We start from the raw sequence: 27,253 nt of genomic DNA, 5'->3' as shown, positions 1-27,253 counted from the left end.
TTCCAAAAACTCAGACGTTAAACGTCAAACACTGTGAATGTCAGCGCTCTTCTAACACCTCAAGCTCTTGAGTGGGCAATGGTGAAGTCATTCAGCCCTCCCGCCCATGTGCAGAGCCGTATCGCGGCCCGTGTAACAAAGCAATTGCACTCATGAGCCTCCCCAAACACCTTGGGCCGGCTGTGCACGCCGACCCACCGATTTACAGCGTCTCCTTCCTCCCGGTTCCCAGCACCGAGCACAACAGAGACAGCTTCTGCCAGCCCCTGTGCTTGTGCCAGGTACCACAGCAGCCCCGAGCAGCCGGATGCTGCAAAAGAACGGAAAAAAAAAACACCCCTCATTCCTTGCCTCTGAGTCAAAGCGAGCTCAGAGGACAAAGACGTTTGGAGAATGTAGTTGCCAGCTTCTAACAGGGTCTGGGTTCACGAGCGCAAAGACCTTCCAAAGGCTTATAAATCGCATTGTGTCCCAAAAGCTTTTCCACAGGAAGAGCAGAAGACACATTCCAGCACCAACATGCTAAAGTAGCGGAGATGATTTGCTACACAACAGCAACAGATAAAGCTTTGGGGAAAAAAAGAAAAACAAAACTGAGAGAGAAAGGTAGACCGCAATGCATCTTAACTTTACACATCTGGAAGTTTCCCAAGTCCAAACCCAAGCTGGTCATCAGGGCTCTTACTATAACCATGGTGAGATACCTCTCACCATTGGGTTACCTCCAAAAGCTTGGAAGTACCTCCAAAAGCTTCCAGTTGATGCCTCCATGCAGGCACCAGCAGAAGCCCACACTATGACTAGCTTAGACTTGAGCAAGTGGCCAACAGCCCTAATGCAGAACAGTTCAACCTCAACAGTTGAAGTGTGACAAACAAATTAAATTAGTTTTGCCAGGTAGGACCCAGCAAACTTTACAGTAGCTAAGAGCAGCAGCTCTTATCCCCCCACGTCCCCGTGGCTGAGGTGATTTGGAGGACAGCGAGCTGCAGGGACCTCAGAGCCTCACCGTGCCCAGCGTGCAGGAGAATTCCCCCAGGAAGTCATGCTCATACAGCTGCATGCTCGACTTGTCCTGGTCAAACAGGGCAAACTTGAGCTTCTGCACTTCTTCAAAGTGGTAGTCGACGATGAACTTCTTGGAAAAGGCCGGGTTGAGGTTGTTCACAGCTGTCTCTGTCCTGTCGAGCTGCAAAGAAAAAACAGAAGAGGCATTTAGGCTTGTGGATCTCGCATCTTTGTCATTGCCATGTCTCTTCTCCGGCTTCAGAGCCACCCACAAACCCTGCAGTGACCATCGGAGAGGGAGCGCACCAGGCATTCAGCACAGCTACCCCTAAATGCAGGCCGTGATACCCCGTGTACACGAGGTGGGATCAATCTGAACGAGTAACAACACTTGATGCAGAGAGTCACAGCCCCCGAGGACAGGGTGCCCGGGGCTATACAAGCCCACCCCAGCCAAGGGCCAGGATAGGAGCACCCACCCAGCCAAGGCTTGGTGTGGACTCAAGGCTCGTTGAAGCCAGAGATGCTTCATTTGCTTCTGAGCCCTGTTCTCCCAGGAGCCGAAGCTCTGGCACACCTCCAATCCTCAATCAGACCCTCACAGCTGTAATGCCAAACCTGCTTCTTTCGGGCTGTGCAGCTAACAGCAAGGACAAGCAAAACAAGAAAAAGTGTCATGAGCCAGAACAGCAACCCTGTAGCGTTTCCCTCTAGACCTCAAACCCAAACATTCATGTGGTTTCTTCTTTCTTGGCCTTCCATAGAAAAAAAGAAGGGGGGGAAAAATATCACCACAGGCCATTTTTTATAGATTTCATCGAGCATTAGGAGCAACAAGAGGCTGGAAGGACCCAGAAGACAAGACTTGAATAGGCTTTGTCATCCTGAGCTATGGTGAGCAGGCTGGAAGAAATTATGTCTCCAATGGCTTGGAAGGGCAAGCGCAAGGGATGATGGAAACTGGAAGGCGTGTGGGGAAGCCGCTGTCGGAGGGGAAGCACCGCGGCGGTCTGCAGCATCCCGCAGCCAAGAGCGGTGATAAGAGCAGAGGAAACTTGGCAGGCAGCCGGTGGAAGTGTGGGTTTACGACGCAGCATGGCACAGGAGGACAGAAAGCCTTGCGTGAGCCAAAAAAAAAAAAAAAAGAATAAAATCCTGGGGGCAGCCACGCTGGAGATCCCGAGATGCTGCCCTCCGGTTGTGGACCTTTGGTCCCAGACCCCGTCACTCAGACTGCAGGAGAGCTGGGAGGGGGCGGCAGCACCAGCCGGGCTTGCACAGACACAGCAACCCACAATTTGAGCCAAAGTGGCAGAAACTGGGAAAACGAGGCCAAAAAAAGCTTCTGGAATTCAGTGGCTGAGGAGGGTCTGAACGCTGATGTCACCCACCAGACCATCCTCCATCCCGAGAGGCACCAGGGAAGGCCAAGTTTGGAGCCCAACTGCAACATACCATTATGATGCTGAAATGGGCAGAAAGGATGCTGGCGGCACAGCCCGAGCGCTGAAGAAGAAACCAGCACCCGCAGGCTGGGGGAAAACCCTCCGGCGAGCAAACCCAGACGGAGCTCTTTCAGCAGAGCAGCTATTGGGAGCGCGTTGAGAGCACAAGAGTTGGCAGCCGGTTAGGCGAAGGGCATCCCTGCCCCACGGGCAGCGCCGGACTGCAGGACGGAGGGGCGTCTGCCGGAGCTGCAGAGCTAGAAATAAGTACGGCAGAGCCAAAAAAAGCCCCCCCAAAAAAAGCAAAAAGCCAAAAAAAAAAAGCAAATGCATACCTCAGTCCCAAAGAAACTCATTCAGCACAGGAGGCAGGTTTGGGAAGGACTGAGCGGAAATGTGGGGAGTTTGCTATATATACCAACTATCGCAGCGTTTTTCGAAGTTGGTCGCTCAGTCTGCCTTAATTGCCAAGAAACGACTAAAGGAAACGCTGTGTTCCCAGAATAGCCACCTGCTGCACTCCGGGGAGTCAAATACTCCAACACCAGTGGGCTGTAGGCTGGCCAGGGCCACGCAGCTTCACGCGGATCCTTCCTTCTCTGCTGCCATCCCGTAACAAAGGACACCGAACGTCTGCCCAGAGATGTGGTGGACCAGGAGCAGTGGGCATCCACGTCTCTACCGGATTTCAGCAGCACAACCCAGGCAAATCCCTTTTCAAGCCTAGGAGATGAGACTGTGCAGGCAACAGAGGTGGATTTTAGCTCCTTCCATGTTCTCTGAACTACTGGGAAGCTGGGGAACCAAGGGAAACCAGTCCTCCCGGTCCCAGGCGCCAGTTTGAAGGAAACAACTTGAGGTTCCATCTCCAGCTTTGCCCTGGAATGGGTGGCCCAGTGAAGGGGAAGAGAAGCCCAGCCAACGTGTCTTGAGCGAACCCTCCGGAGTGATGGGGCTTCCCTCAACGGCCAGATTAAACTGAACATTTAATCCCCTGCCTATTTTCAGTGTGAGGCACAACAAAAATCACAACCCACAGCTGCTTGCTGCACATGGTTTGGTTTTTGATTTGATGCAGCACTGGTCACCTTGGCAGTGACCATCACCTCGTCATAGCACCTCCCCCAGGAGACAGGCATGCCACCAGTCCCTGCCTCCCCCTTTGTCCCCAAAGCTTACACATATGCCTTCCCAGTAAAGAGCAGAGGTGGCTTTGCCACCCAAGAGCAGAAAAGCACAAGGGTTTTGAAGAGGCAAGCAGCCTAACTAAAGATATCTCTTTGGATAAGAGTCTTGATTCAACAAATCAAGCACGAAACCGGGAAAACATCTCCCTTGTGTTCAATGAATGCAGCCGGAGAGTCATAGAATCATACAATCATAGAATCACAGAATGTGTTGGGTTGGAAGGGACCTTTAAAGCCCATCTAGTCCAGCCCCCCTGCAGTGAGCAGGGACATCTTCAACTAGATCAGTTTGCTCAGAGCCTCACCAAGCCTGGCCTTGGATGTCTCCAGGGATGAGGCCTCCACCATCTCTCTGGGCAACCTGGGCCAGTGTCTCCCCACCCTCAGTGTGAAGAACTTCTTCCTAATGTCTCATCTAAACCTGCCCTGCTCTAGTTTAAACCATTGCCCCTCGTCCTATGGCTACATGCCCTTGCAGACAGTCCCTCCCCAGCTCTCCTGTAGGCCCCTTTCAGGGACTGGAAGGTCGCTCTAAGGTCTCCCCGGAGCTTTCTCTTCTCCAGGCTGAACAACTCCAACTCCCTCAGCCTGTCCTCGTAGGAGAGGTGCTCCAGCCCTTGGATCATCTTCATGGCCCTCCTCTGGACCCACTCCAACAGGTCCATGTCCTTCTTGCACCCAAAGTCCTCCAGCATCCGAAGGGAGGTTGGCTCGAGACCTTCAAGCATCCCCAGCACTTGGAGATGCTTGATGCTCCACCACGGGGACATGCCAAGGGAAGCTCTGTGTGGACACATGGGGCCGGCCGGATGACTCAGAGTGGCACAAAGGCAGTGGCTCGGCTGAGTCATGTGTCCCTGCTCCCAGCATCACAGGCCAGGTCTTTCATGCTCCTGTGAGATGACGTCATCAGGCAGAACATTTAAACATCACCCGTCTTCATGTCACTTCTTGGCCTGTAGTTTATCGTCCCTCCCTCCCCCACCCCCTCCAAGGCTGATTCACAAAGATTTTTTTAATTCCTATTAAGCTCAGCGAGACAAAATAATTGTATTTGGGAACAAATGTGACAGCTAGAAAGAACAGCGAGCAGAAACCTTTCTGTCGGCATCAGCTGGTGCCTCAGCCCCACCGCCCAGCTCAGACGCCAGCACCACCGTGGCTGGGGCTGGTCCTGGAGGAGGAGACCCACCTCCTAAACCAGGTCTGACGGCTGCTAACCCAGTGTGGAGGACTCGGGGGCAGAGTGGTGAAATGGCTTCATGCTGCTGAGCTGCTGCTGTCCCCAATATTACACCTACGTTATTAAGGCCATCGCTTTCAGACGGGAAAGAGGTTTGTCTTAGGGCAAGGGGCATGTCTGCGTGGCAAAAATCACAGAATGGTTTGGGTTGGAAGGGACCTTAAAGCCCACCCGGTGCCACCCCCTGCCCTAGGCAGGGACACCTCCCACCACACCACGTTGCTCCAAGCCCCGTCCAGCCTGGCCTTGAACACCTCCAGGGATGGGGCAGCCACAGCTTCTCTGGGCAACCTGGGCCAGGGGCTCACCACCCTCACAGCCAAGAATTTCTTCCTGAAGGACAACATGGACGCCCCCCAGGAAGCTCTGAACCATGGTGGCATGAGCTGCCAAGGGTCCACCCAGTGTCCCATAGTGCTCGGGATGAGGCCACCTCTCCTGGTCCTCCCTGGCACCCAGCCACAGCCCAAACCCATGCACCACTACTGCCACATGCGGGTGCGGGGGGATCTCCATCCCCAGTGTGCCGGTGGAGCGGGGCCAGCTCCGTGACATGTGAGCACAGCACATCACACGCCAGCTCATGCAACACGCTGACCTCTGCTGAAACCACAGCAGCAGAGCGCCAAGCAATCTGCCGCTCAAGGCTGACGTCCAGTGCCTATCTTATATCTTGCCAATTAAAAAGAAGCTAAAAATAGCAGAGGAAAGGGAAAAAAACCCAAAACAACCCACAGACCACACATTTGTATTGTAAAAGAAGCTTTGGAATCAAAAACCGCTGGACTGAGACGTTACTGACAGCAAGAGAAATTCCTGAAAAGTACAATCAAGTGAAAGAGATGACACCTATCAAGGCTGGAAAGCTCATTAGTCTCATCCAGGCTGCTGAGCAGAGTTAATTGCAGAGCACGGTAAGGTGAGGTTTGCCCTACACCCTCCCCGCTGCCAGGGAGGAGCTCAGCTGCAGGACACCTTTGTGACGCCCGTGGATTCGCCAGCTCCTTGGCCAAGAGCTCAAAGGCTGCCCAACTAGTCCAAGTACGTGAAAAACGAGACCGCCTTATTTCCCAGGAACCAGGATGACTTTTGTTTGGCCCACATGATTTTATGCCCCTTGGCTGCTTATTTTGTGCTGCATCTAACACCAGTGCCTGTGTCCATCCATCACGCCCCCGTGCACTGCTTACCTGCGCCCTCCCAGGCCAACCCAAAAGAGGTCTTACTCTACCTACAACTGCAGTTATACAACGAAATCCTCACTTTTTTCTCCAGGAATTTTAGCCCAGAGCCTTTCCCCCTGCAGCCGAAAGGTTTTTCTTAGGCACAGAGCTAAACACTCTTGCACAGACTCTGGGGTTTGGTTTCATGACACCAATTTTAGCACAGGCGGCACCTTGCCCAACTCAGGCTGCCGCAGAAGGAGACGACAACTGTACCTTCTCTGTGTGAGGCGCCGAACAGTCAATAAAGCACAAGGAAAACCATCCTTGGGAGTTCCTGGTCCACCTTGTGCACATCCCAACTGCAAAACCAGCCCGAGACGTGCATCTGCCTGGGAGACCTCACCCCCCACGTGAGAGTGCTTGCCGTTGCAGCAGCACTGCTGGTGATGGCCAAGGTCATGCTGCTCAAAGGCAATTTGGGCACCTCCGGATGAGCCGCGGTGCCGGCAGCGTGCACGCACCCGGCTCTTGACACAGCACACCCTTGTGCCCCTTCCCTGCAGGAGGGGGATTTTCAAAGGAACACGCATCCAGTTGGTGGGCACGCCGGGACGCAAGCTTTTGGGACCACGCCAACGTTTTCCTTACGCTACGAAATAATTCAGACAGCTGCTGGGGGTGAATTCCCTCGCGCTCCAGCAGCCTGGTTAGTGGCAGCCTCGTCCCGCTGAAGCGGAGGGCTGGGAGCAACGCACAAGGGCTCCTTGTGCACTGTTTGCATCTCGGAGAGGACAGATTTATCCCGTGTTTATCCACCACCAGGGACGGCACAGGCACGGAAAGTCCTCTTGTCCTTAAAGAGCCTTTATCAGCAGGGTCTTGCCCTGGAGTAAGCTTGTGTTGGAGTGGGTAGGGAGACAGAGGAAACGAATGCAGCTCTCAGCTCCTTAGGACATACAAGGAAAATAAAAATAACCCCCCGCAAGCTGTGGGAGCGTGCCAGCGTGTTCCTCTGCACAGAGCCTTGATGCCCACAGCCCACTGGCCGCGAGCAGCCGCACGCAGCTGCTGAGCGGGCTGTCCTAGTGCAGCAGGGACACCCAAAGCGGGTGAGAAGGATAATCACGGGATCACAGAATGGTTTGGGTTGGGAGGGACCTTTGAAGATCATCTAGTTCCAACCCCCCTGCCCTGGGCAGGGACACCTCCCACCAGCCCAGGTTGCTCCAAGCCCCGTCCAGCCTGGCCTTGAACCCCTCCAGGGATGGGGCAGCCACAGCTTCCCTGGGCAACCTGGGCCAGGGGCTCACCACCCTCACAGCAAACAATTTCTTCCCAATATCTCATCTAAATCTCCCCTCTTCCAGTTTGAAGCCATCATCCCTCGTTCTATCACTCCATGCCCTTGTAAAACATCCCTCCCCTGCTTTCTTTCTCCCTTTTAGGGACTGGCAGGGGCTGGAAGGTCTCCCCGGAGCCTTCTCTTCTCCAGGCTGAACCCCCCCAGCTCTCTCAGCCTGTCCTCACAGCAGAGGGGCTCCAGCCCTCCCAGCATCTCCGGGGCCTCCTCTGGCCCCGCTCCAACAGCTCCGTGTCCTTCTGCTGTTGGTGCCCCAGCACTGGACGCAGCACTGCAGGGGGGTCTCACAGAGCGGAGCAGAGGGGCAGAATCCCCCCCCTCGTCCTGCTGCCCACGCTGCTGGGGATGCAGCTCAGGCTGCGGGGGGGTTCTGGGCTGCCAGCGCACGTTGCTGGCTCATGTCCAGCTTTTCACCCACCAACACCCCCAAGTCCCTCCCCGTAGGGCTGCTCTCTGACCATCCATCCCCAGTCTATGCTGATACTGGGGGTTACCCCGACCCAGGTGCAGGACCTTGCACTTGGGCTTGATGAACTTCATGAGGTTCACATGGGCCCACTCCTCAAGCCTGTCCTGGTCCCTCTGGATGGCATCCCATCCCTCCAGTGACTCAGCTGCACCGCTCAGCTTGGTGTCATCTGCAAGACTGACGAGCTGTCTTGCACTCGATCCCACTGTCTACATCATGATCCCTCCCCTCCTCTCTTCCTGTAAGGCATTACTTTTCCCATTTATAAGCTTCTGAAACCAAGCAAATAACAAGATCCTCTGCAGTTTCTCCTCAGGGCCTCCCAGTATCAAATATGGCAGTTGAAGCCCATACTTATGAGATTTCTGGTAAGAAGGAAAGACCAATGTCTGCAAAGAGTTTGCTCAGGATTTGCCGGCCGGTTGCTGTCTGTCTGCAGCTGAACTGACCCAAGCCCCGACACACCCAGCTCCCAACAGCCTCCTCTTCCCTGTTCCATGGTCCTGTTCTCTCCACAAGCAGCCGCCCACAAGCCAGTGAAATGCCTGGCTCAAGGACTCTTGACCTTGATATAATTCTCGGAGGAGGCCACAGGTGTTCAGAGCACGAGCTGCCCTGAAGAGGATTTTTCCACTGGACTGAGCTGCCAGACCCTCATCCAGCACGTTCCTGGCCCCTAGAAAGAGCCACTCTTCAAGCGAAACCCAAAGATCAACTTCCTATGTGACCCAAGAGCCAGCTTATCTTGACTCACCTAGAAACACGCCCCATTGGAAGCAGGACCTCACAACATCCAGCTGTCACACGGGATCAGCATTTCAGGCACCCAGATCTGAAGCAGCCCCAGCTTACAGCAGATTGAGAAGGGGCTGGGACCACTGTGAAGGTGGTAAGATCCTTCCACGCCTGCCACGTGCCTTGCCAGGAGTCGGCATTTTGAGATCTGCAATTAAATCTAACCCCCAGCACAAAGCAGAAAGCACCGACGGGGAAAGGACCGGTTGCAGAACCCAGAATAATTAACACACTCAAGCCATGCGCACAGCCTCAGGAGGACCGGGAGGACCAGAGGGGCTTCCACCTCTGCTTGGGAGGATTGAGGACCAGCCTTGTAGTGGAGCACAGAGGGACAAGACACCAGAACGGGCAAACCACTGGAGATGGAAATCCACACAACTTCAGGACTTACCTCCACCCACTTCCCGTTGACTTCCATGAAGAGGACGCAGAAGGGGTCGGATTTGGAAGTGACATCCCTGTCCAGAAGGTTTTGGCCACAGACGGACAACTCGACTTTGCAGACGCAGTACTGGGAGCCAACAGGCCCCGCTGGTGTGGGAGTCACGGTGTACGCCATGGACTCCAGCGGCAGCAGCTCCAAGCAGTCTGCGGGACACAAGGATGGAGAGAAACCTCAATGCGAGCAGAAAGGCAGAAAAAGTTCTGTCGGCACCAGTGGGTTGGACCCAGACAGAGGGGCCACATCCGCAGCCCCATGCTCTAAGTTACACTCAATGAGTTATGAGGCTTTCCTGGCTCCAAAGCATCTGCCCCGCCTGGTCACCATCCCTACATGGCCACCACACCGGGTAGACCTCCTACATGGGAGCTTAGCAGAGCACCTACAACCTGCCTTGCTTTTGCTCCATAAATAGCAGATTTTCAAGGAAAGGTAACGTCTTCCGCTTACTCCCCGCAAAGGGGTCCCCAACCTCTTCCAGCATGCTGGGCTTTTTTTTGTGGAAAGGAACTACACACCCACACCATTTTTCGTCGTGAGAAACGGTCATCGTATGGCTTGTCCCAAGCCATGGACTGCGGACCCAACCTATGAGGGCCAAACTTGAGCTCTGCCCCCCCAAGTCATCACAGGGAAAGGGGTGAGACCATGAGGATGAGTGGGGTGGGGGGCAGCTACAGCCCTGGTTCACGCCCTACCTCCACCAAACTCACCAGGCAAGAAGTAACTAAAAAGTGCCACCACTTGATTCACAGAAGATGAAGGCAAATGTGTCAACCACCACATGACCTGGTGCGCGGGACGATTTACAGGGCCCTGATGAAAAAATCCTTTGTCATAAAAATTGTTTGCAGAAAGTCTGCTGCCAAGGTTATTTTGCAGGGATACACGTGTTTCATACCATTACTAGTGCAAAACCCCATCCCAAACAACAGTTTTGCCTTCTGATGTGCTGTTTACTTGGCAAAAACCATCAAAGGTCTTCAACAGAAAGAGGAGAAGGGGAAAAAAAAGAGAAGAAAAAAGCATTTTCAGACACGTTATACTAATGAACCTTTGTGGCTGAGGCTGCTAGTGGAGAGAGAACTCTCTTCAGCAGCTGCTTCAACACTTTTGGCCGCTTTTCCAAGAGCGGCTCCTGGCTCATCCACTTTATCTGAAAACCCCAAATGTTACCTTCCTCCACCTCGATGAGCTGTTTGGCACGGCAATCCCAATTGATATTATTTGTTTGGTTTTGCCCGGGCATGAGTATTCACAAGGACTCGCGCTGCTGGGAGCTGGGCTGCTCAGCCTCCAAGCTGGGATGGGGATAGGGATGGGGACGGGGATGGGGTGATCCTGGCACAGCTGTGGGAGAGGGACCTCCGGGCTCAGCGCCGCCTTGAGTGCTCAACCCCAGCCGCAATGAATGCCGAGTGAAAAACAGCTCCCGCTTCCAAAGCTCTGAGCCCTCCCCTCCTACCTGCCAAGATCTCCGCTTGGCACGACCTCACCCCAAACAGGCCTGATTTTAACCCCCAGCAGTAAACGCAAACTCTTCAGCACAGCCTGCTGCCCACGGCAAGAGCAGCGCGCTCACGGCAGCTCCACAGGAACCCAGATACATCTCCAGAAGAAAATCCCCATCCTTCGCTGCACACACACACATCGCCGAAAAAGCACCCACGTCCCTTCCCCGACCGCGGTTTCGGCTCTCCTGGACGGAGCACGTCTCATGCCGTCACTCCCCGTCCACAGCAGCATGACACCAAAACGGCGGCACGTGTGGGCAATGATCCACCTGCTGCGGCTTCGAGGAGAAACACGTGCAGAAGCAAAAGTCCTCATGGCTCATCCATCCCTGCGGCCGCTGGCGTGACAGCTCCGAAACTCCCGTCCCCACCGGAGCCACCGCTGCTCCCCTCAAGCCCACACTGCCAGTTGCAGCTAAAACAAAGATTTTTTTTTTTTTTTTTTTAATATTTTTTTTTTCCCTTTAATGCACAGATCGTGCAATCGGCGTCTTAAAATAGCCACGTCTGTTCTATTTATGCTGCTGCCTGTCTGCTGCTCCCTCCGAAAAGCAAACACGGGGCAGCTGTGCTGGCGTGGACCTGGTCCTGCTGGAGCAGGGAGATCTGGGCTGGGTTTTTCCATCTCCCCTTCCCCCAAATCTCGGCGCCGTCTCACAAAAAGCAGAGGCAGCAAATGACTCAATGGAAAAAGCTTTTTCCCAGGGCTGGCAGGCACCAAAACATCCTCTCGGCGCGCTGTGCGGCGCCCTTGCTCCAGCCCCTGTGCTCAGCCGGCCGTGCTCCCCGGGGAGCGCGCGGTCCAAACGGGCATGGGGAAGAGGAGAGGTGGCCAGCATCGGCCGGGGCCAGCTGAGGGCAGAAACCTGGTGGGACTCGTGTCCCCTGCACGGACACGCTCCCCACCGGGGCACCTGAAATCAGGGACCGGGACACTGGCCTCTCCCCCACGTGCCAACCTGGAGAGCTTGCTGCCATCTCTCAGGTGCCAAGCACAAAATCCTGCGGTTGCCCCCAGCCCAAGAAGGCAAAAGGCAACGAGAAGATGCTGCCATTCCTTTGCCCACCATCCCAACAAAGATGATTTTTCCACCAAGGAGCTGCTGGTCCAGCCAGCCCACCAGGGATGGAGATGCCAAAGAGACGGGCAGCTCTCCTGGGTCACGGCTGGGGCTACTCCGTCCCCTCAGCTCCAGTCCTGGGGTAAACCCAGATGAGTGTAACCATCCTGATTCAGCCGAAGAGTAATTAGTGTAAATGAAAAAGTCGTTTTCCCAGCCAGGTTGGCTCCCAAATGGCCCCACGGAAAAGGTAACTCCCAGAGAGGTGGCAGGGCCAGAAGAGGGTAATGCCACCAGGGCACAGCCACGTCTGTAGGTGCCACCGTTGCTCATCCACATGCACCATCCTGCCCCCGAAGCCACCTCCTCCCCGCCGGAGAGCCACAGCCACCTCTCCTCCCACGGCACCGATCCGGCACATTCCCGGGGCCAGGCAGGGCCCCGTCCACCTCGGCAGTAGCCACGGGTTCCCATCCGAGGCACCACCAGGCTTCAGCGAGCCGGCGGCACTTCAACCCCCCGGCAAATGCTTGACATTCAGAGGGGGATTTGAGCTGGCACTGAAAGAGCCGGTTCACCATCATCTGTATTCCAGTCTCTCCTCCTTTTTTTTGTTCTCCTCTCCCCGCATTCACCGCCCTGAACGAAGTCCTGCGACTTGCTCAGCATCGGCGGCCAAATATTCTCCCGACGTACAAGCCCAGCTGCCGGCTTCGTGCCAATCAGGCAGACACGTGGTCTCCAGCCAGAATATGGCCAGGCTACCCATGAGAGGGCTCAGGGACAAGCACGAAGGTCTGATTGCCCCGCGGTCCCATCTGCCATCAGCCACAGCAGACGCCTGAAGAGGTGTCACGAGAGCAGGACTGGGGTGGAGGGACATGGTCCCCAAATTCTTTCTGGGCTCCAGTTTCCCGGACCTCCTGAGCCGGACACATCTTTGCGCTTTGTAACCTTCAAGTGCTTTGTCCTCCGTGACTTGGTCACCTCCAGGCTGCTGCGCCTCCACAAGGTCCTGAAGCGAGAGGTTTTGCTGGCTGGGGGCATGCACAAGCCCTGGGACCACCCAGGATATCCGAGATGAACATCTGGGAGCCCCAGAGCAACATACACAGATGTTCCCCCTCTCTTCCTCCTCCTCCTCCTCCTCCTCACCCCATGGCCCCCTGATCCCTACAGCAGATCCCCAAAGCACGTGGAGAAGGGCCGGCTGGAAGCCCTGGGGTCTTTTCTTCCTCCCTCATCTGAAGGAGGAGGAGGGGAAGGAGTTACCTGTTTTGCAAACTAACTTCTGCCCTGGGAGGTTCCCCTTCCCTCTGCAGAAGAGAAGCCCCATGAGAAGCAGCCTCTTGGGCCACGCTAAGGCCCCATTTTAAGCATTAATAGGAAAAAAAAACCCAAAACAAAACAAAAGCCAAAACAGAGGAAAAAAAAAAAGCCATGCCACTGTGCTTTAAGCAAAACAGTTTGGGCACTTTTTAAAATATCAATAGCACCATCAAACTTCAGTGATCTCCTCTCCTTAAAGAAATCAGATTTATTTTCACAGGGAATACCAGGCATATTTGGAACAGCCCCAGAAGTACCAATATGCACCAGTGACCGGTGCAAAGTCCCTCTGGGTCCCTCCCAGGGATGTCCCGTCATTTCCATAAGACCCCACAGAAGTCCCCCGTGACTCGGTTTACCCACTTGGGCTGCCCCGCTACAGCCTACCGCAATTGTAGAAGCGAATTCCCGTTCTGGAAGGGGGAAATGAGAGAGATGAGTATCAAAGAGGTACATTTGGGTTCCGATAAAACACGTACCTGAGCTTACAGGCAGCGGAGACGCAGTGGGCGAGCAGCGGTACCCGAGGGAGGATGAAGAGCGGGAGAAAAGGGGCTGTCAGTAGATTGAAGCAAAGGAGAGGAGCAGGAGGACACAGAAACCAGCTGCCCAGAGCAGCAGAAAAGCCTAAACACAGGCACACACGGAGCCGGAGCAGCCAGGAAAAGCCGGGATGTGCTATGACAGATGCCCAACGCAGCTCCCCACGCTGTCAAAACCCCCACCGGCCGCTTTCCTCCCTCCCGTCAACAAATACAGTCATCTCCAGAATTACTTTGCCAAGCAAAAAAACGTCGGCCTTTCGGCCTCGCCTAGGCAACAGGGTGGATTCACCAGCCTGCACCTGGTCTTAATAACAGCCTCGTTACCTTCTGAAGGCACGTGCAATTAGTCATGTACACAGCACCGGGCCAGCACGGGTAAATGCTTGTGCCGCAGGCGGGCAGGCTGGAGGAGGCAGAAAGGAAGGAGATGCTGGCACACGAAAAGTCCCCGCAAGGATGTACCTTGGGGACCTGCTCCATCACAGGATCTTCATCTCCCCCGAGGCGGGGCAAGGCTGAAAACTGCCTCCGAGCATCCCAGTACGGGGCACGGCAGGGCTGGGACTGAGCTCGATTTCTCCCAAATTCACAGAGACTGGGGGTGGATCCAGCATGAGGGGATGCCCAAGCCGGGCTCTGGTTTCCAGGCTGGCACGCTGTGAGTGAGTCCCACAGCCCTGCCCGATGGAAGGAGCCAAGGGAGCGCTACTGGGATATTCTGGGGGCCTGATGCAGCAGGAAAAAGGGTTTCAGGACAACAAAATTAAGTCATTGCCCCAGTGAACCCTTCCTAATGGAAACCGTGCCTCGTGGTGCCCGGGTAACGCTGCTCATGCCAACACCTGGGTTTCTCGCAACGGTGCTGCGAAATCCCACCCCAAGCGAGGCGTGACAACAGCTGGTGGCCACCTCAGGGTGACAGCGGCTGTCGATTCATTTCACGCCCAGGCAATAGTCACCCGCAACACCCAGCTCCTCTCAGGCCTCTGCTGTCCCCAGCAAAGACCCTTGTCTTGGCACAGTTTGGTGCCAGTGTAGGCAGTGCCCTCCTTGCCAAAAAACCCCAAGCGGCTGCACCAACCGGTACGCGAGCAGCACTCAGGCAAGCTGCTCCAATGGGCGAGGATCCACAGAGACAGCTGGGGCGTCCCGAGAGTCACAAACCTCAGGAAAACCCTGAGGCAAACCCTCTGGCACTAGAGCTGGCCCCCCCCGCAAGGTGGCTTCACGGTTCAGCCCCTCCAGAAAGGTTGTGTCCCCACTTCCCAGCCAGCAAGAGAAGATGCTGCACAGAGAGGTGCCGTACCCAGCTGTGATGGAGACCAGGACCTCCCAGCCAGCGCGCCGGCACGGGCAAGGGAGTTTTCCCGATGAGAGCAAAAGCCCAAGGGAGAAACTGAGGCAGAAATGGAGGATGAGCCAGAGCCCCAAAGCAAGGCACCGAACACAGGTCCATCCCGCAGACGAGTCTTGCTTTCAGGCACTTTCAAGGGAAAGAGGTTCTTTGGTGGAAAGAGGTCTTTGGTGGGTTGAAAAGCCCCATCATCCACTGTCCCACTGCAATCTCTGCTCCGCTTTAATACGGTACAATGCCATTTGGCGATAGCTACATGAATTTATCACGGGGGAAAGATTGAAAGGCAGCTTTTAATGGTCTGGGAAAGGGTTCCAACACCCTTTTTGTGGTTGGATACCTAAATCGATTTGAGTTTGGATGGCTGGGGAAAGTCTCCCCCTCACCGACACCTCAGAGCAGCCACCACCAGCCAAGGAACAGCCCCAGCCCTTCCTTTCCTCCCCCGGTGCACACATCAATCCATCCAGGCTACTCCCGGCAGCGGGGACAAGGGACACAGAGGAGCCCAAAGACGGGGCAGGTGGGCGCCAGCAGGGTCGGACACACCGACGCTCACCCACCACTGAGACAATGCGGCTCCAAGCAGTCGGTCACCCAGGCTGTCGGCGGTGACAAGTCCACCCTCCCACCTCCAGCAGCATCCCTCCGGGGCCAGCAGAGTAGCAAGTTGCAGCAGCCACATAACGACACCGTTAGAGGGATCCAGGGCCAGGCAGACAATGTAACCACAAAATGCCCCATCGAAACAGAAACCGGGAAGCTCCAGGGATTGTAACGCCATCGCGCTTCTATCGGCACATGAAACCTTTTGTTTCAGCCCAGGCGTTCGCCCAGATCCTACACCCGTGTCCAAGGACTGCTCCGAATCAGCCCAAGGCCACGTTATTACCATGAAGTTCCCACCTCAAACCATTGCTCATCCCTGGGAGGGGTGGAGAGGAGCGGGCCAGGCACCCCCCCGTAGCACCCAGGACGGACAGGGCAAGGGCGGTGAAGGAGAAGAGAAGGAAGAGAGCCAGGGTTTGCAGCAGGACTGGGCAGGGAGTGGGATGGGCAATACAGACCCCAGCTGAAAAACAAGGCAGAAAAAGCCCCAGCTCCCTCTGCAGTCCTTGGAGAGACGCCGGCATCTTCAGAGGGTACCTGTGCCCTGTGGGGGTTCTCACACAGGCTGCAGAATCCTCTCCCCCAGCTCCCAGGGCACCTGTGGCAATTAGCCTTGCAGCAATTAGGTGGCTGGAGTTAGGTCAGGTTGATCCCAGCACCCCAAGCCCAGCACGGGGCAAGCGGGGACGCCGGGATCCCACCCTGACTGTGCAGGGAGAGCTTCACCCAGCGGGAGATCCGTCTCCAAAGAGCAATCGGAGGTGTAACGGGCACACCACCCACTGCGCCACATCCAAGCAGACCTGGGGTCATAACTCTGAAGAAAGAAGCACTTTCCATGCAGAATCATAGAATCACAGGGTTGGAAGGGACCTCTGGAGATCATCCCATCCAACCCCCTGCCAGAGCAGGGTCACCCACAGCAGGTGGCACAGGAACGCGTCCAGGCGGGGTTGGAATGTCTCCAGAGACGGAGACTCCACCACCTCTCTGGGCAGCCTGTGCCAGGGCTCTGCTACCCTCACAGGAAAGAAGTTCCTCCTTGTGTTTAGGTGGAACTTCCTATGCTCAAGTTTGTGCCCGTTACCCCTTGTCCTGTCGCTGGGCACCACTGAGAAGAGCCTGGCCCCATCCTCCTGACACCCACCCTTTAAGTATTTATAAGCGTTGATAAGATCCCCCCTCAGTCGTCTTTTTTCCAGACTGAACAGCCCCAGATCCCTCAGCCTTTCTTCATCAGAGAGATGTTCCAGTCCCCTCAGCATCTTGGTAGCCCTTTGCTGTCCCCTCTCCAGCAGTTCCCTGTTCTTCTTGAACTGGGGAGCCCAGAACTGGACCCAGCACTCCAGGTGCGGCCTCCCCAGGGCAGAGCAGAGGGGGAGGATGACCTCCCTTGACATGCTGGGAAGGACCTGCCCTTGGGGACGCTCATTGTTCCCTCTGCAGCCTTGGGACATGCACCTCTGACGCATGGATTCGGGAACCCCATCCAGCTTCTCCAGCTGGATGCAGGGGGCAAAGATCACTGCATCCCTGCCTGGAATGAGCGATGGGTGAAAGGGAACCTGCGGAATCCACAAACCTCCTGGGGATCTCCCAGCAGTCCCTGTCCTGGGGATCCCCTGGGTGAAGCCGCCTTTGCTCCCTGCTGGGGGGGCAGAGGGGATGTTGCAAGCCCTTCCTCCGGACACCCCACCTAGTAGCCGGCTGGCTCGCAGGGACCCATGCGGTGGGAGGAGGGAAGCCGTGACACAGCCTGTCCCACCCATGGGTGCTACTGCTGAGTGGCCCAGCAACGCCCTTTAGTGGCCCAGCCCTGGCCGGGTGCTCATCTGCGACAGTCTAATTAACCCTGCTGAGGGCAGGACCTGCCCAGGGGGCCCGGCCACATGCCAGCACAGGGGAAAGGAGCATCCCCGGCTCAACTGCTATTTCCTGGGCCATCCCGAAGGACGCGCAGGGACACCTCTGCATCCATAGGAAGGGGCTGGAGCATCGGCTTCCCCGGTGCCCTGCGGAGTCGGGACACTGACAGGTACGGTAGCAGCGTAAATATATCATACTGTAATAGCAGTGTAATCGCATTTGCAGGTCTGGCACATAAGACCCTCAAGGGAAAGGGGATTATGAGAAGTCATTATTTATGGTTCGTCACGCTGGCAGAGCTCCTCTCCTGCTCGTGCACGGTGGCCCCGACCTCGGCCGTGGCACGCAGCCACCCCGCCGCAGCTGGAGAGGACGGCACACCGTTTTCCTACAGACCTTGGGCAAAGCCCCTCACTGCTCTGTGCCGTTTCCCCTCTCCCTGACCCAAGGGTCCGACCCAAGGCTGTCCACTGCCTGTTGGGATTGAAGACCATGAAGAGCCAGGGAAGATGCTCTGAAGAAGGCGGGTGGATGGACTAACATCCCCCTCACCCAGCCCCACGAGCTCGGGGACCTCCCTGTGCTGCCTGTAAAGCCCAGGGCTTGTCAGCACCGTCTGCTGCTCTTATTTCGAAAACATCACGAACCTAAAAAGCAGCTCCAAAGCACTTTCCCTGCCCAGCCCAGAGCTGAGGCAGCTGCAGCAGATGCCAAGCGCAAATCCACCACCTCCAGCTGCCTCTGCCATCCCCGTGTGTGGCACAGCAGCTGCCAGACGCCGGGAGAGAGCGGCACCAGTGAAGAAACCGGCCCGTGATGGTGGGAGCGAGACTCCTCCACGCAGTCCCGTCCCGTCCTCTCGTCCCCCTCTCCTACCGCAGCCCCGCTCCCCCTTCCACCACGCAGCCCCAACGACATCTCCGAGGGTCCCCCAGATCCCCCAGCTGAATCTGACACTGCAGCTGGTCCCCAGATAGGGGGTCCCTGGGGCTGCTCTGCCCTGAGCAGAAAGGGAGCTGCCGCCCCCCAGGACAAGGGGATCGGGAAAGGCAAGAGCCTCTACGGCGGTCCCATACCTGTGCCAGCATCCCTCCAGGGTTGTGGCCGGTCCCCCTGCAACTGCAGGGACACGGCCACTGCCCGGTCACTGCCACAGGACCAGACAAGGACCCACATCCTCGCAGAGGGGCTGACGACCGCAGAGGCACTGAAACTGGAGATCGCGGTAAGCCAGGGACGCCTGAGTAAAACCAAACACTTTTAGGTGCTGCCGGCGTGCCGACAGCCCCGCGTGCCCCCCGGCTGCCACCAACCCGTCACCCTCGGGCAGAGCCTGCCCTGCACCGGGGAAGCAAAGGGCAACAGGATTCGTTCACCAGCCCTCTCCAGATGAAGTCTGAAAATGTCATTACACAGTCCCCATAGCGACTAAAGCCACTTACCGGCAAGAAATCCCAAGTCCCAAAGAGCAGGGGAGCCGAGTGCTCCGGAGAGGGCAAGGGCCCCCGGGCTCCCAGCGGCCAAGGGGGCCCGTGATTCTCCCCCAGCGGGAAGCAACAGGCTCCAGCCCCGCAAACGAAAGCAAAACTTGCTCCTCCACACCCAGCCGTGACGTGGGGAGGGAGGCAGCACCATCGCCGACGGGGCCCAGAGGAGCTGCAATGACTGAGCGCGTTTCGGGAGAGCGCTCCAAAAACCAGAAAGTGGCAAAAAAACAACCGAAAAAAAGTATTTCCACTAAACCCGAGAGAAAATAGACGGGCTCTGATGGCTGCTACCAGACAACTGCGCCACGGGAGCCCAGCCTCACTGCATGCCTTGCGCTCGCTGCACGTCCTGTGATTGCTGCATGCCCTGCGCTCTCTGCATGCCCTGCGCTCTCTGCATGCCCTGTGAGTGCTGCACGCCCTGTGCTCGCTGCATGCCCTGCGCCCACTGTATGCCCTGCGCCTGCTGCATGCCCTGCACTCACTGCATGCCTTGTGCCCGCTGCATGCCTTGTGCCTGCTGCATGCCCTGAGCTCACTGCATGCCCTGCACTCACTGCATGCCTTGTGCCTGCTGCATGCCTTGTGCCTGCTGCATGCCCTGCACTCACTGCATGCCTTGTGCCCGCTGCATGCCCTGCACCTGCTGCATGCCCTGAGCTCACTGCATGCCTTGTGCCTGCTGCATGCCCTGCACTCACTGCATGCCTTGTGCCCGCTGCATGCCCTGTGCCCTCTGCATGCCCTGCACCTGCTGTACGCCCTGTGCTCACTGCACGCCCTGCACTCACTGCATGCCCTGCGCCTGCTGCATGCGCTGAGCTCACTGCATGCCCTGTACCCACAGCACATCCTGCACCCGCTGCATGCCCTGCTTGCAAATCCACGTGAGGTTTCCAGAGTGGCAGCAGCTCTGGCTTTGCTGCTCGGCTGTGTGGAGAGGGCAGGTGAGGGGCAGGGCAAGAGGAGAGCACAGCAGCGTGCCCTGCTCAGGACGCACAGTGATGGAGAAGGCACACGGACCGATCCCATTCCGGTCTCCGCTGGCAAGCGCGCGTTTGGCTTAGATATGCCGAGAAGATTGCACGTTTTCACTGGACTACAGGCTTCCTCTGGGGCTCAATTTAGGGAAATCTGCGATTTAGGGCAGAAAACATCGTGATGTCACTGTGAATCCTGGCGGTTGACCCAAACCCTTTACACAACCGTCCTTCCAGACCCAAGGGAAAGGTTTACGTGCCAGCTCTGCGCCCGCTGCGTTCACCCGCTGCCCACTGCCGGGGCAGGGGGCACAAAACGATGTGCCCGTTGGCCAGGGGCAAGCGGGAGGCTGGTCCGAGGCTGCCGGTCCCTCTGTGGCAGCAGCACTTGCAGGACGCTCCGTCCAAGAGAGCCAAACGCCACACGCGAATCCCTTCCCTCCCCGCGGCAGCGACGCTCATCCCGGACACATGCTCCAAGTGGGACAAACAAGGGGACCGGGAGAAGCGGGGAGGGAGGAGAAGACACTCACAGGCTTTGGGGCAGATTTTAACCTGCCAGCCACTGCGTTAAAACTTCCCCACCCCAACGCTCTGGCAGCTGTACCAGCTGCTCTCAGGATGGTGGGGGATAGATAGGATTCAGCAACCAGTAGAAAGAGATTTGGAGGAAGAAGTTGACTTAATTAAAGCCAGACCCTACGAAATACAAAGCAGGAGGGCAGCCCCATGAGGAAGGCGGCCGGGCTGTGAAGGATGCCCAGCCAAGCGGGGCTCCCTCGCAGGTGCAAAGGAAACCTCCCGCATTTTAAGCATACGGAACGTATTCTGGCTGTTTAACTTACTAAAGGCTTCTCTGAGTTACTGCAAACAAAAAATGCTGGCTTTCTGAATTTTAATTGACTTGCTATTTCCAGCCAACACCATATATTACAAGAGGGGGGGAGAAAAAAATCGTCGCTTAGGTACTGAGAAATATCTTTAACTGCTTTCTAACGTGCCAAAATTACAAGCGTGCCACCCAGAAAGGCCCCGCCAGCAGCCCCCAAGGCGGACGAGCGTGTGGGTCCCTCCATCCCATACCTCGTCTCATCCAGAGCTTCGGAGCCCCTCCCCTGATAACACACATAAATATGAATTAATAGGTATTTATGCGCAACGCCCATTTGCACTGTCATGCCACCACCAAGCCGCTGCTGTCCCCACGGGCTGGAGCCCACCTTCTCCTCGCGGGCAGGTGACTCTCATCGCTACCATCCAAGCTTTTCCTTAAAAAAAAAGATGTGTTCTATTGGCCTGCTTTGCGGCAGAGAGACCGCCGCCGCCACTTGACGGGCGAAGCTTCACCCTGAGACGGGTTTGTGCGCCAGCGATCCAAAAAAACGCGGCGGTTTATAACGAGAATTACGTCTGATGAATTCTTGACCCCTTCCCAACAGCTTCAGACACCGCTCGAGGGAACACGAAACCGGGTTTCAATGCCTGCACAACCCTGGACTTGCCGCTTAACGGCAAAACTTGCATTTCCAGCTCGTCTCATTTGTGAAATCAGCCCCACGCTGGCTGATGTTTCTTCTTAAATCCTCAGCTTCTGGAATCACGTGATGACGGAAAATCCAGGGCTGGGGGCAGGGGGGCAAGGCGACTATTTTAGACGCGAGCTTTTTCCTGCTCCCAATCTGAGAGCTCCCAAACCTCAGGAAAATGGGCAGGCAAATAAAAAGCGGAGCCCTTCTTCCCGAGTACTGCGTGTATTTGTTTTTCTGGTGTTTTAACAACATTGCTATGATCACCTGAGTTCCCGGGAATTACTTTTTCCCCTGCTCCTGTGATCCAAACAAGTAACCTCACAAAGCCAGTGGCCAGGAAACCGAGCCAAAGCAGCAAAAAGTAATGACTCAGGTCCCTCAACAGACATTTTAGAGGTTTAAAAGAGAAATTGTAAGATTATTTGGGAGGGAAAAGCGTTCAATTCTTTTTTTTTTTTCACGCCATTTTGCGGTTTCGCAGCCTGCCAGCAACCACGTTTCTAACGCCTGGCTGCTACACCTTGCCAGAAAATTTACCTTTTCTTCTCCTTTCCCCCCTTCCCTGCCTCTGACCGCAGGCCAGGGCTCTCACATAAAGAGCTCCTTATGCGAGCTGGCAACCCCGAAGCAGGCCAGGAGACTGCAAGTGTTGCTTTTTCATCAATTAACCAGGTATTACGTTCTCGGCACGCCAACGGCTCCCAGAGAACAAGCCCTGATTTACGGGTGGCGCGAGCGACTCCGGCCAGCTTTCTCCGGGCAGAGGTTTCCACTGAAGTCAGCGGGAAACTCTTTCCACCGGGTGTAACGGGAGTGAGAGAAGGAGTTATTCCTCCCAGACTCTTCGCACGCCGCCCTGAGAGTGCTAAAAGACGAAGAAAGCCGACGCAATTCCAGTATACAACTGGGCAGACTGGTAAACGACGGGGTAGCTCGCGGTCACTCCGGCACTGCGTAACCCCACCGTTTCGGGGCACGGGAGCTGGATTATTGGGAGACAAGTGGAACTGGGACTGCTGGGGGCTGCGTGGCCAATATTTCCCCCCCTCCCCAGGGCGAAGAGCATCTTCACCCACAGCGTGGGACCAGCGTGGCACATGCCAATGGTACCGCAGAGGCAGGCTGCCGGCAAATCCTGTCCCCGGGGCAGTAAGGGACTTCGGGCTCTCAGAGAGCAGCTCCAGGACCACTCGTCTACCCAAGGCCAGTGCTAAGGGCTGCCTGCGCCGCAGGCAGGTGCACTGTTGGGACACCTGGAAGCATCGCCGGGTGCCTTCCCTCCACATTATCCCAGCCAGGATGCTCCAGAGGCAACAGCAGAGAAACAAAAATGTCTGTCTCAGGCTATCACACAGCTGTAAACCAAAGCACACGCAGCATTTCCCCGAGGCTGCTCCAGGAAAACATTCTCCACTGCCTCAGTTCTTCAAAACACATCTTCCCACATGCCCCGAGCTTTTCTTCCCAGCCTTCCCGTTGTTCTGCTCCCTGCCCCCCCGCCCCAAAGGGCTTCAATGGGATGCCCTTTCTGGCCTGTAATAAAACATTTTCTGACCCCAGAAAAGCACACGCCGGCATGAAACCCCCGGTACCTGGGCTGGCAGGAGGAGGCTGATGCCGGCGCCGGCGGAGCGGTGTCAGAACTGAGCGCCCCTGGGCTGATTCTGATGCCAGCTTCTCCGGCAAGGTTCAAGCGCATCTCCAGGAGGTTTCAGATCTGGGGCTCGAGGTTCACAGGGATCCTCCCAGTTCCTTCCCGCAAAGCAGCTCAGGCTCTCGGGGAGTCAGGAGCAGGGACCCAGCCCTTCGGAGATGTTTCGGCCACCGAAGCTCAGCTCTCGACTCACCTCTCTCTCCTGTTCCACCCTCCTTGTGGTGACCAGCTTCAAAGGGTGTGTTTGCCCACCACGTCCTCCAGCCCCACTGGCTTTAATCCAGCCTAAATTAGGGTTACTTACCCGGAGACTTATTGCATCAGGTCCTCGGGCTGGCGGAGCCGATGGGAAAACACCTCCCTGCCTGCCATCCTGCCATCCCCCCCAGCACCCTCAGGCTGCTGAACGAAACACTCGCTGCTGTCTGGGAGGACGCAGCGCCTTGCTGGGCACAGAGAAGGAGAGGGAGGCAGCCCATCTGGGAGCACAGACCCTCTCGGCTCCCCCCTGAATGTGCTGCATGCAGGATATCACCCCCAGCCGGAGCAGCATCGGGCTGCCAAGAGCTCCTGAAGAAGCGCTTCTGCGCTTCCCCAGCCTTCAGCTCACCAGATCCCCCACGGCTCGGTGCCGGAGGAGAAGGAGAGGCGCTTGCAGGAGCTGCCAGGAAAAGCCCCTTCCCCAACATCCCCAGCCGTGGGGAGCGAAGCCACCAGGCCGCGGCGTTTGCCTGGGGGTCACGGGTCCCGTTGGCATCTTTAGGAGCAGATGTGGATGCACAGACAGCGGGGATGGGTGGGACAACTTTTACACCCTGTATGAATGGAGGGGCCCGGGTTGGGGAAGGGGAGCGTAAAGCGATGGCGGGGGGGGGGGGTGGGGACTGTCCCAGGGGATGGAGGGTCTGTCCAGGGGGACGGAGCATCTGTCCCAGGGGTTGGAGGGTCTGTCCAAGGGGACAGAGGGTCTGTCCCAAGGGTTCAAAGGTCTGTCCAAGGGGTTGGAGGGCCCGTCCCAGGGGATGGAAGGTCTGTCCCAACGGTTCAAAGGTCTGTCCCAAGGGTTGGAAGGTCTGTCCGAGGGGACAGAGCATCTGTCCCAGGGGCTGTACGGTTGGTCCCATGGGTTGTACAGTCTGTCCCAAGGGTTGAAGTGTCCGTCCCAGCAAACAGAGGGTCTACCCAAGGGGTTGGAGGGCAGAAGGGACACCACCCCCCCCCCCACCCCCCCCCCCCAAGACAAGCCGTTGGGGCCACTGCCCTGCAGGTCCCCCATCCAGGCACCGCCACCGAGGTTCCGCCGGCCGGCCAGTGCGACCCTCCCACCGGGACATCCGAAGTCACCACCGCCTCATATCCCACCGCCCCTCGCCTCCATCACCGCCCACCCGAGCCCACGGCGAACGATCCCCCACCCCCACCCTCACCCCCAATCCTTCTCCAGCCCGTTCCCGCTCCCGCATCCCCAGGGCATCCCCGGGGGCCGCCGGTACTCACCGCTGCGGGCCGGGCCGGGCCGGGCCGAGCAGCTCCCGTGGGGCCGGGGGTTCAGCGCCTCCCCACGGCCGCGCCCGCCGACCGCCCCCCGCCATCACCGCCCACCCCCCCCCCCGTACGGGGGGGGGGGGTGGGCGGTGATGGCGGGGGGCGGTCGGCGGGCGCGGCCATGCCTTTGCTCCCCCCCCCGTAAAGGCTGGAAAATGATTTTTCCACGTTATCCGCCCAGCTATAACGAAAACATAACTTTTGGGATCAACGCCCCTCGCTTTTAACTAAAACCACTGATTATTTTTTTTTTTTTAAAAAATCAGCGCAGCGGCTGGGTGATGCCGCTTCCCATGGGGGAACAAGCTGGTTAACCAAGGAAAACACACACACGCACACCCCCCCCCACGGCGGGGGGGGTTTGGAACGAGGTGATCTTTAGAGGTCCCTTCTAACCCCAACCGTTCCAGGAGTCTAAAAGTGGCAGGCCCTCAACGTGTGTCCCAAAAGCGGAGGGGGAGTCCAAGCCACCGCCTCCCCGTCACCCAGCTCGACCCGAGGAGCCGATGTCCTTTACCTTCCTGCCTGGTATCACTGGGGTTTGCACCCAACGTACCGTAGCATCATAGAATGGTTTGGGTTGGAAGGGACCTTAAAGCCCATCCAGTGCCACCCCCTGCCCTGGGCAGGGACACCTCCCACCACACCAGGTTGCTCCAAGCCCCGTCCAGCCTGGCCTTGAACCCCTCCAGGGATGGGGCAGCCACAGCTTCTCTGGGCAACCTGGGCCAGGGGCTCACAACCCTCACAGCAAAGAATTTCTTCCCAACATCTCATCTAAATCTCCCCTCTTTCCGTTTAAAACCATTACTTTTTATCCTATCATTACACTCTGATAAAGAGTCCCTCCCCATCTTTCCTGTAACATCAGGGATATTTATATAGATATTTTTGATATGGAGACAGGGTAATAAGACTGGAAGCCTCCCTCTGAGGTTTCAGATTAAATAAACCGGCTTTATTTGTACAGAGCCCTTTACTTTTAGAGAGCACAGACAAAATAAGCCAGTGCCGTATTTCCCCCGTCCGGCTTTCCCCTCTCCTGCAGCTTGAGCTGTGAAAGGCAGAAGAGGTTCAAGGCCCCGAGTCAGTTTTCCGCGTGGATGAGGTCCCCTCTCTGCCAGCTTCGCTCCCTTCCCACCACCCCGGGAGTGGGGCAGGGGACGCAGGACAGGCTCACAGATCATGGATGCTCCTGCTCAGTGCAGGCAACGCGATAGACAACATCCAGCTAAAAGCTGAGCCTAGTTTTTAGGAGCAAAACCCTTCTTTTCTGGGTAAACCCAGCCAGAAACCGTCACAGGGAGAGACGAGGTCGTGCCTGAAAGAGGAATTCAGTGGGAGAAGTGGGGTCTGTGCCAGACCTGCCCTTCCAACCTCCATGCCTGTGGCTTAAAATGTCACTTTGGGGGAAAAAAGGGAGAGGCAGCCAGTATTTCATGAATGCCAATGTTATTTTCCCATGTTTTCTCTCCTGCCCAGCATGACGCCTCCAAGCCGCAGCAGGTCCAGCGCTACCTGAAACTGGTTTGAGTGGAGGGGAACCGGCAGCTGCATTTCCAGCTATAAGAAGCAGCTGCCATCGCGCGTGAAAGCCCAGCCCAGCCTGGCTCCGGCTGCCCCATAGCACCAAATCCAGGCTCCTCACTGCCCTCCAGCAGCGTGTTTACTTACAGCAGTGTACTTCTTTCTAAAGATCCGGTCTCGAGGGGCAAAATCCCTTCTGTGTATGGAACCAGTACTGACTAGCTCAGACATTGTCTTCCAGAGACTGCAGGCAGCCCGAAACAATAGGGGTGTGCAGAGCGTCCTGATACATTTCCATTTTTGGACCACGATAAATCTGAAACGTAATAGTAATAGCTCTAAAAATGGCCCACGTTAATTATCTATTTGGGAATCGGTTTGGTATTCAGCCATCACACACAATCCCCAATGGCCTCACGTCTTCCTGCATACCAGAAGATTCATTTAACCCCGCATAATTGGACAAACCCTTCAGTTTCCCCTTGGAAACTTTCAGACACGACCGCAAGCTGGGAACATGGGCATCGGCAGCACAAGGAAAATGGGAAGCACGCTGGGGAAGGGCGGCCCAAAAGTCCTTGGCATCTGATGTAAGACACAAACTAGGGACTGATTGTCTTCTTGTGTTTCACATACAGCTCAATCCAAATCTCAATTTTTTTTGTTTTTTAAAATGCAACCCACGCACTCCAAATACAGCACAGAGCCTGCTTTTAGTCAAAAAATCGCTGGACTAGAGACAACCGCTTCCCATTTTTGGGGGTTTGCTGACACCTGGTGTTCTGGAAAAGATACTGTGATGTCCTGCGAGTCCCTTCCCTGGCTTGCGCTGGGATGGCCGCTCTCAGGTGAGGCAGACACCTGTCTGGGAGCTAATCCTGAATTTGGGGAAGAATCTGAGAAACGCATCTAGGTTTCAGAGGCACTCTTTAGCATCTCAAGTCCAGCAAAGTGCCGCAGCAGCAGCCTCGTTATGTTCCCACAAACCTCACGGTATAGACACACGCTTCTTAACTGCAGGAGTCAGCGGAACCGCAGGGGGGAATGTCAGGTCTCATTTATTTTTAAATAGTGCGTTTCATTGCAAGGGAAAATAATCCAACGCCATGATCCAAACCCAAGAGATCTCTCCGCA

General features: G+C 56.4%; 2 protein-coding genes across 7 annotated transcripts in view; both read right to left on the bottom strand.

The window, feature by feature from the left end:
• CPNE2 (copine 2) overlaps positions 1-27,253 on the bottom strand; it is a 70,682-nt gene that overhangs the window by 37,155 nt on the left and 6,274 nt on the right. For 2 of the 5 annotated variants that reach the window (XM_054199584.1, XM_054199583.1), the window contains 2 exons: positions 9,068-9,264; positions 1,010-1,189 (listed from right to left, as the gene is read on the bottom strand). In XM_054199584.1, the coding sequence (XP_054055559.1) occupies positions 1,010-1,189; positions 9,068-9,235 (348 nt within the window). In that variant the 5' untranslated portion in view covers positions 9,236-9,264. Of the gene's footprint in view, positions 1-1,009; positions 1,190-9,067; positions 9,265-9,831; positions 9,935-18,472; positions 18,753-18,838; positions 19,121-27,253 lie in introns of those variants that run through there. The other 3 variants (XM_054199579.1, XM_054199580.1, XM_054199582.1) reach the window with 3 other exon arrangements.
• Positions 25,528-27,253, bottom strand: part of NLRC5 (NLR family CARD domain containing 5) — a 49,373-nt gene continuing 47,647 nt past the window's right edge. The window contains exons 48-49 of one of the 2 annotated variants that reach the window (XM_054199578.1): positions 26,266-26,434; positions 25,528-25,912 (exon numbers count right to left, since the gene is read on the bottom strand). The gene's annotated coding sequence lies outside the window, so the exon portion shown is untranslated. Of the gene's footprint in view, positions 26,435-27,253 lie in introns of both variants that reach the window. The other variant, XM_054199577.1, reaches the window with a different exon arrangement.

The sequence above is a fragment of the Rissa tridactyla genome, chromosome 4 (assembly GCF_028500815.1).
Source record: "Rissa tridactyla isolate bRisTri1 chromosome 4, bRisTri1.patW.cur.20221130, whole genome shotgun sequence".
In the NCBI taxonomy this organism is placed as follows: Eukaryota; Metazoa; Chordata; class Aves; order Charadriiformes; family Laridae; genus Rissa; species Rissa tridactyla.
The sequence above is the reverse complement of the archived record's forward strand: the minus strand, read 5'-3'. Positions and strand labels throughout refer to the sequence as shown.